The 9,304-nt window shown below is 39.3% G+C and overlaps 1 protein-coding gene across 7 annotated transcripts in view; it reads right to left on the bottom strand.

The window, feature by feature from the left end:
* SIMC1 (SUMO interacting motifs containing 1) overlaps positions 1–9,304 on the bottom strand; it is an 88,350-nt gene that overhangs the window by 1,915 nt on the left and 77,131 nt on the right. For 3 of the 7 annotated variants that reach the window (XM_036995111.2, XM_073232456.1, XM_073232460.1), the window contains one exon: positions 350–384. The exons of the other annotated variants lie outside the window; for them this stretch is intronic. In XM_036995111.2, coding sequence (XP_036851006.2) covers positions 350–384 — 35 coding nt within the window. The remainder of the gene's footprint in view (positions 1–349; positions 385–9,304) is intronic. 7 annotated transcript variants of the gene reach the window in all.

The raw sequence follows: 9,304 nt of genomic DNA, 5'->3' as shown, positions 1-9,304 counted from the left end.
GCAGTCCCAGCACAGAGCATCTGGGGGCTACCTGGCCTGTGCCCACTTCAGTTCTAGCCATCCCACCAGGGTAGCTCTGATGCGGAGCACCAGAGACCTCCAGCTCATGCTGGCTATGGTGCCAGGCAGCCAAAGGTGCTAGGCACACACAATCTTGAGAAGGAATGTTCCTACACAGACTACTTCAAGACTGGGAGAGGGAGCTGTTCCACCTAATTTCAGACACAGAAAATCAAACAAAATGAGATAGAGAAATATGTTCCAAATGAAAGAGCAAGATAAAACTTTGGAAAAAGAACTAAACAAAATGGAGTTAAGCAATCTACATAATAGATAAAAATAGAAATACCATGTGACTCAGTAATTCCACTTGTGGGTGTTTACCTGAAGAAAACAAACACACTAATTTGAAAAGATACATGCACTCCTATGTTTATTGCAGCATTATTTACAATAGTCAAGATGTGGAAGCAACCCACTGTGCACTGATAGGATGGACAAATGAATAAAGACGTGGTATATATATATACACAATGGAATCTTAGTCATAAAAAAGAATGAAATTTTGCCGTTTGTGACAATGTAGATGGAACTAGAGGATATTATGGTATGTGAAATGAGTCAGCCAGAGAAAAACAAATACAATATGATTTCACTTACATGTGGAATCTGAAAACAAATCTGAAAACAAGGCAAATACTCCTAAATACAGAGAACAAACTGGTGATTGTCATAGGGGAGAGATACTGGGGGGGCAAAATAGGTGAAGGGGATTAAGAGGTACAAACTTCCAATTACAAAATAAGTCATGGGGATGAGAGTACAGCATAGGGAATGTAGCAATAATATTGAAATAACTTTGTATGGTGACAGATGGTAACTACACTTACCGTGATGAGCATTTCATAATGCATGCAGTTTTTGGACCACTATGTTGTACACCTGAAACTAATATTTTATGTCAACTATAATTCAATTAAAAAATTTAAAAAGAAATATGTTTGTATATATTATATGACAGATCAAATTAATAAATACATTCATGTTTGGAACAAAGGTTCTCACTGTGCAAGAAGAGAGATTCAGTTATGGAATAGAAGGGAAGGAGGAATTCTGTGGGAGTGGAAGTAGAGTTATCAGTATGAACTTGTATTAAAAAATTTTGTAATTTACTAGCTCTGCTGTTGGAAAGGGCCTAGAATCAGACACCCCAGTATCAATCAGCATACTCCTCACCCAGATCTTGTTTTCTAAATACTATTCCCCCAACTAAAGAAACCAGACACTTTTTCTGGAAAGAAGGTGATTCTAGGTCTGTAACAAGGAAATTATAAGGAGAACCTGGAACATCTTTAACAAGAAAGCAATGGAATACTTAAAAACTCATGTGGAAGAATCTCCAAAACTACTAGAACTAATATCTGAATTCAGCAAAGTTGCAGGATACAAAATTAACACACAGAAATCTGTTTCAATCCTATACACTAACGATGAACTAGCAGAAAGAAAAATCAGGAAAACAATTCTATTCATAATTGCATCAAAAAGAATAAAATACCTAGGAATAAACCTAACCAAGGAAGTGAAAGACCTATACTCTGAAAACTACAAGACACTCATGAGAGAAATTAAAGAGGATACCAATAAATGGAAACATATCCCATGCTCATGGATAGGAAGAATTAATATTGTCAAAATGGCCATCCTGCCTAAAGCAACCTACAGATGCAATGCAATCCCTATCAAAATACCAACATCATTCTTCAACAAACTAGAGAAAATCGTTCTAAAATTCATATGGAACCACAAAAGACCCCGAATAGCCAAAGCAATCCTGAGAAGGAAGAATAAAGTGGCAGAGGATTATGTTCCCTGATTTCAAGCTCTACTACAAGGCCACAGTAATCAACATAATTTGGTACTGGCACAAGAACAGACCTATGGACCAATGCAACAGACTAGAGAGCCCAGATACAAACCCAAGCATTTATGGTCAATTAAAGGAGCCATGGATATACAATGGGGAAATGACAGCCTCTTCAACAGCTGGTGTTGGCAAAACTGGACAGCTACATGCAAGAGAATGAAACTGGATTGTTGTCTGATCCCATACACAAAAGTAAACTCAAAATGGATCAAAGACCTGAATGTAAGTCATGAAACCATAAAACTCTTAGAAGACATAGGCAAAAATCTCTTGAATATAAACACAAGCAACTTTTTGCTGAATGCATCTCCTTGGGCAAGGGAAACAAAATAAAAAATGAACAAATGGGACTACATCATGCTAAAAAGCTTCTGTACAGCAAAGGACACTATCAGCAGAACAAAAAGGCATCCTACAGTAAGGGAGAATATATTTGTAAGTGACATATCTGACAAGGGGTTAACATCCAAAATATATAAAGAACTCATATGCCTCAACACCCAAAAAGCAAATAACCCTATTAAATGGGCAGAGTAGCTGAACAGACAGTTCTCCAAAGAAGAAATTCACATGGCCAACAGGCACATGAAAAGATGCTCCACATCGCTAATTATCAGGGAAATGAAAATTAAAACTACAATGAGGTATCCCCTCTCGCCAGTTAGGATGGCCAACGTAGAAAAGAACAGAAACAACAAATGCTGGCAAGGATGCAGAGAAAGGGGGTCTTCCTACACTGTTGATGGTATTGTAAACTAGTTCAACCATTGTGGAAAGCAGTATGGAGGTTCCTCAAAAGACTAAAAATAGAAATATCATTTGACCCAGGAATTCCACGCCTAGGAATTTACCCTAAGAATGCAGTTTCCTAGTCTCAAAAAGACATATGCACCCCTATGTTTATCGCAGCACTATTTACAATAGCCAAGAAATGGAAGCAACCTAAGTGTCCATTAGTAGATGAATGGATAAAGAAGATGTGGTACATATACACAATGGAATACTATTCAGCTGTAAGAAAGAAACAAATTCTACCATTTGCAATAACATGGATGGAGCTGGAGGATATTAAGCTCAGTGAAAGAAGCCAGGCAGAGAGACAAGTGCCAAATGATTTCACTCATCTGTGGAGCATAAGAACAAAGCAAAAACTGAAGGAACAAAACAGCAGCAGACTCACAAAACCCCAGAATGGACTAACAGTTGCCAAAGGGAAAGGGACTGTGGGGTGTGGGTGCGAAGGGAGGGAGAAGGGGATTATGGGGCATTATGATTAGCACACACAATGTATCAGGGGGGCATGGGAAGGCAGTATAGCACAGAGAAGACAAGTAGTGATTCCATAGCATCTTATTACGCAGTGACTATAATGGGGTGTGTTGTGGGGTCTTGATAATGGGAGGAATCTAGTGACCACAATGTTGCTCATGTAATTGTATATTACTAATACCAGAAAAACAAAACAAACAAACAAAAAGTGATGTAGACATGTCTAAAGGACAAAAGTCAGTTTCAAGAAGACTCTTGTTGGCCACATTTTGGACGTGATCATAAAAAAATGACAAAAATGGATTAAAACACATTGACTTTCAAAAAGTCTCAAGTCCACAGTATAAAAAAGGAGGGGATGGGAGATGAGATAGGTCCTTTTTTCCAGAAGAAGTCCAGTTAAGAAATGTAGAAGAAATGTACAACTAGAAAGTAACCACTTTTCAATCTAACATACTGTCAGTTCCAGTAGGAACCATCAATGGATGCTAAAACCATTGAATGAGAGGCTGAACAGGATATTCACAGTCTCAAAATTTTACTCACTGGCTTAATTACTAATAACAAAGAGAACAATGGAGAAATCTGATAGACACTAGACTAATTAAATGATTAAACTTAACATCATCAATAGTAGGACCAAAGTGACATTATTGCCTCTTGCTGTCCTGTACTGGGAAGGAGTGTCCCTCATGTATTCACTCTCCTGTGAACAGGATTTAATATGAAACTAATCACCAGGAAAGGATTAGACAATCCCAATTATGGAAACTTCTACAAAATAACTGCCCTGTACTATTCAAAAATCTCTGTATTATGAAAGACAAGTAAAGGCTGGGAGCTGTGTTTAATTAAAGGAGACCAAAGTGCATAATAACCAAGTACGATGTTTGACTGGAACCTGGCTCAGCACAAAACCAGCTACTTATAAAGGATATTATTGGAATTGGAACATATTATAAAATATTCTATTAAGTATAAATTTATTGAGTGTGATAATGAATAGTTATAAAAGGAGATACTATAGGTATGTACAACATCCTTACACTTAGGCTGAAGTATTTAAGCATGAAGATTATGATGGCACAATTTAGTCTCAATAGGTTAGCAAAAAAAAGGAAAAAAAAGTATAAATGGATCAATTGATGAACCAAATGTGGTAAAATGTTAACAGCTGGTAAATCAATATCAAGGGTATATGGGTATTCATTGTACCTCTCTGTAGGTAAAAAAATAAAAAGTATTAGGGAAAGTAAAAAAGTTACAGAGGTATCTTATCCCAAATCCACAGATTAGCCCCCATGGGGTTCTGGAAGCATGCGGAACTGAGGCAATGGAGTGCAAGATCACGAGGACAAATGGATTGAGAGCGCTGAGGATTTGATGACTCCAGATGTACCAGAGTGCACTACAGCATCGTTTCCTCAATCTCCTCATTTATAAAATGGGGATAATGACACCTTCATTAACAGGGTTATTAGAAGAACTGAACTACATAGTTTCCAGAAATTTAGGAAACATAGAACAAACGTATTTTTAAGCAATGTTATTAGGTTACATTTTCAAATAATATAGAAACATCTTTTCAGGTAAAGTCCCTCTAAATTTATAGCAATTGGCCTAACTAATCTGAAAAAAAGTACAATAAATACACTAGAGTATCTAAAATGTCTGGACACCCAGGAAGCAAAGTTGCCTTGGGATGTCATTGCAAGATGCTTTTAATAATCAACAAAAATTTAAGAGTGAGCACCTCCTGTGTATCTGGAACTGGGCTAGACTCTGGGGATGAGTGGAATTAGAGACTTGGAAACCAGCCCTCAGAGACTGACTTTCTGGTTGCAGAAGCTTAACAGCAAATAAGCCAAGAAAAACCATTATAGTTTTGGTGAGAGCCATCAAATAAATAAAGTGGATGCTGTGATAACAGTGACACTAGGGGAATGAGGGAAGGAGCCCACTCTAGTTGGGAGGGCCTCTTAGCTGGGTCCTGAAGGATGAGAGGTTATCAACCATGCAAAGGTCTAGGGGAAAAGCAACCCAGGTAGAGAGAACAGCAAATGCCCTGAGGCAGGAAGAACTTGTTTTGAGACTGAGTAAATCTGGGTAGTAAGGGGAAGGCAGTGCTACATCAGACTGGAAGGTAGGCTGGGCCACAGAACAGTGTGGAGTTTGGCCTCTGAGAGCAAAGGGAAGCACATGGAGAGCTTTAAGCAGGGAAATATACTGTTTCACTCTACTACTGGTAGGGAATGGTTATGGGGGACACAAGTAGAATTTGATTTTCTTAAACAAGGCATATGCTACTCTGAAGAATACAAAAAGGATTTTGAAAAATGGAAAGATTGATGGAATAGAGTGGGACAGGGAACACTTGGAATGGGAGCAAGAAGAATTTGGAGTTTATTAAAATAATACAGGAAATTCACAGAAGCAAATGTTGGCAGCACCAATCTAAGCACAGTCCAAGGGGGTGGAGATCTTGGCCAGCAGACTTCAGCCATTCTGGTCCAGTTGACAAGACCTTGGACTTTTTTTTTTTTTTGAAAATAAGTGTTTTTATTATATTTTACCAATAATTATTAGTTTACAGCTGTGGGGGAGATAACTCCAGACCCTCTCGCTTTCTCATGGCAGAAAGCAGAAATTCCCTAGACACATATACTTTCTTTCAGCTTTGCCTTAATATTCCACGTTGACTTTAGAATAAATGTTGTAGATTGCTAGAATCTCTTACAAATGCAAAATCTTTATTCTTGGACTTCCTCCCCTCATCCTTACTATCCTTAGTTTTCAGAATCTTTTTTTTTTTTTTTTGAGAGGGCATCTCTCATATTTATTGATCAAATGGTTGTTAACAACAATAAAATTCAGTATAGGGGGGTCAATGCTCAATGCACAATCATTAATCCATCTCAAGCCTAATTCTCGTCAGTCTCCAATCTTCTGAAGCATAACGAACAAGTTCTTACATGGTGAACGAATTCTTACATAGTGAATAAGTTCTTACATGGTGAACAGTGCAAGGGCAGTCATCACAGAAACTTTCGGTTTTGATCATGCATCATGAACTATAAACAATCAGGTCAAATATGAATATTCGTTTGATTTTTATACTTGATTTATATGTGGAACCCACATTTCTCCCTTTATTATTATTATTTTTAATAAAATGCTGAAGTGGTAGGTAGATGCAAGATAAAGGTAGAAAACATAGTTTAGTGCTGTAAGAGGGCAAATGTAGATGATCAGGTGTGTGCCTGTAGACTGTGCTAATCCGAGCTAGACAAGGGCAACAAAACATCCACGGGAAGACCTTGGATTTTATGCTTCAGTAAGGATGAGAGTTCTTACATCAGAGGTGGTTGTGATTATTGTGTGAGGTGATTTTTGTAATGAGTTTAGCACAAAGCCTTGCTCAAGATATTTCGATTGGTAGTAGTAGTATTGTATTATCAGCTCCTGGCTCAATATGCTAGGGTTAACTATTAAGATTTCATCATCATCACCACCACCACCCTCATCAACTCTACAGGAATCTCCAACATAACAGTCACATTGAGCTCTTCATCTTCATTTTCCTCCATTATCTCCAGGTCAGTAACGGCAGCACCCTGGACTCAGCCTTCAGACTCAGCCACCCAAGTCTGATCAAAATGATCTTCAAAGTGCTTCTGTTCCAGCCACTGTCTGCCCCATTGTACTACCCACACCTTTGTCACCATTACCCCTTCCCTGACCTCCCTGGTTCTCCACCAAACTATTTGCCGCGTATCAGGCAGAGCAACCTTACACAAACCACTTCGATGGCTTCTCTTCATTCTTAGAATCAAGTTGAAATTCCTTAACATGGCCCTTCAGGCCCCATCCCATCTCCTGTTCTAGTCTTGTCTCATGCTGTTCTTCCTTTGCTCACTCCTCTCCAGTCCTGCCAGCTTGGTCTGTGTTCCCTGGACTCACTAAGCAACCTCTTCTCTTAAGGGCCTTGGACATGCTGTTTTTTCCCTCTGGAAAATGCTGCCCCGTCAGTTTGGCTGGCTAACATCAGTACCTCATATCTCAGCAGAAGTATCACTTCATTAAGAAGGCCTTTCCAGGTCCTTCCAAAAATAGTTTTAAGTCCTCCTATTTTGTGCACTTCTTTCCTTCATAACATTATCCTTATTGTAATTAAATACCACTTGTGTGATTATATGTTTAGTATCAATGTCTTCACTAGACAATAAGCTATATAGACAGGGACTATGTTGGCCTTATTCACTGAAGTTTTCCCAATGAGCCAAGCAGAGAGAAGGCATTCAGTAAATACTGCTTGCCTGGATGAATGCATGAACTGAATCTTGCCTGCATTTGCTGTCCCCCCTCTCAGACAGGGCTCCTTGTGGGAAGGCTGTGTGTGTGACCCTCCTCGGAATGAACTGGTGTCTCTCCAGGGCATGAAGTAGTGTCTGACTTCTGTGGGCCCCCTGCCTAAGCTGTCTAGGTGAGTAGAATTCAAAGAAAGCATGTATTTTTTGCTCATTTAAATATTACACGTTCAAGTTCCTAGAATTCATAGCTTCAAAATATAAGGTTTTAACTATTCACAACATGGCATAATTTTGTAATTTTGCTGAGGTTCAAACTTGAGTTGCATGGATAGGAAACTGGGGTATAAGAGGACTGATTTAGCCAGAGAATGTGAGTTTAACATCTCAGTGGGGCTACTCTGCCCTCTATGGAAACATTTACAAAATGTGGGAGTTCAGCATGTAGTTCTCGCCAAGATCAGGGGTCTGTACAAAGGTAATTAACAAAGGGTTAGAAATTCCTTTGAATCTCACCTTCTAACCTAATCCAGTGATTTCATAGGGAAGTAATTCCTTCCAGTGTGTTTTCATTGTGCACAGACTTTGACAACAGATGTAACTTTGAATCCTGACTCTGCATTTACTTTTCTATCAGCCTTTGTTTTCCCATCTCTAAAAGGGGGATGACACCTTCACAAAGTTACTGGATTATATAAACCAGCATATGTGCATTTATCTGTCTGCCTTCCTCTTTTCCTCCATGCTAAGAGGTTCTCCTAAACAAAGGACAAGATTGGGTTCCCTAACCTGTTCCTTTCATCCCCAACCCTTGGAGCTGGACAATTCAGGCTGACTGCAAAATGCCCTCAATAATGTCCTCAGACTAGCTGAAGGGGGCAGAGATGACTAAGGAGCCCTCACAGTAAAATGCCTACTGACAAGGGCAGTGACCGTTTCAGGGTACCATCCAGCTGGGCTCTTTGTAGGATACTGTTGTCAAAATACTGGGTTGAAATACTTCTTTCCTTCTTAACTCTTGGTCTCCAAAGAAGGTGGAGTGGATGTAGAAGATGAAATAGCCTTGGAACACACCCCATTTATTCTGGGTCAATATACACTGATTTGAGGCCTCCCTCTCCTTTATTTCAAGCATAAGAATATTCTGTAGTAAAAGTGGATCCCATATCCATCTTAAGTCACTACTGATCAGAACCTAGGTGTAGTCCCTGGGAAGCAAAACAGAATGAACAAGAAGTGTTAAAGGTCGACTTTAAACAAAACCAAGCTGCTTTAATATTAAACTTTCTGTTGGGTCTCCAAAAGAAACCATTACATAACTTCAGTGAGGCTAAGTACACATGGAGTTTGCCTCTGGGGCTCTGTTCCGAGAAGGATATGTACCTTTCCTTGAGGGTGCTAAAACATGCACAAGCTACACAAACACAAATGCCATTACCTTGACAATGCACTCTCACATTTTAGTTACAAGAGCCTGACACAGAGAAGACCCTGTAGCCTGCTCCCGGCTAGACAAATGGGTAGACTGAGATTCAACTAACATTGACTGAAGACTTCCTGCTTTCTTCTCATACCCATTAACAGTCAGTTTTGGCAAGGTATATATCACCATCCCCATTCTATACAAGGAAGAAATTGAGGTCTAGGGTTAGCTAAAGTTAGCTGCCCAACACAGAGTACATGGTGGAGTTAGGATTTAAACCCAGATCTTCTGTCTTAAATCCAGTGCTTTCACCACAACTGCTTCCTCAGTTCCAAGCCAAAGAGGGTGTTAAGGCTATCTTACCTTCCCTAGTGCCAT

This window comes from Manis javanica, chromosome 1 (assembly GCF_040802235.1).
Source record: "Manis javanica isolate MJ-LG chromosome 1, MJ_LKY, whole genome shotgun sequence".
Lineage (NCBI taxonomy): Eukaryota > Metazoa > Chordata > Mammalia > Pholidota > Manidae > Manis > Manis javanica.
The sequence above is the reverse complement of the archived record's forward strand: the minus strand, read 5'-3'. Positions and strand labels throughout refer to the sequence as shown.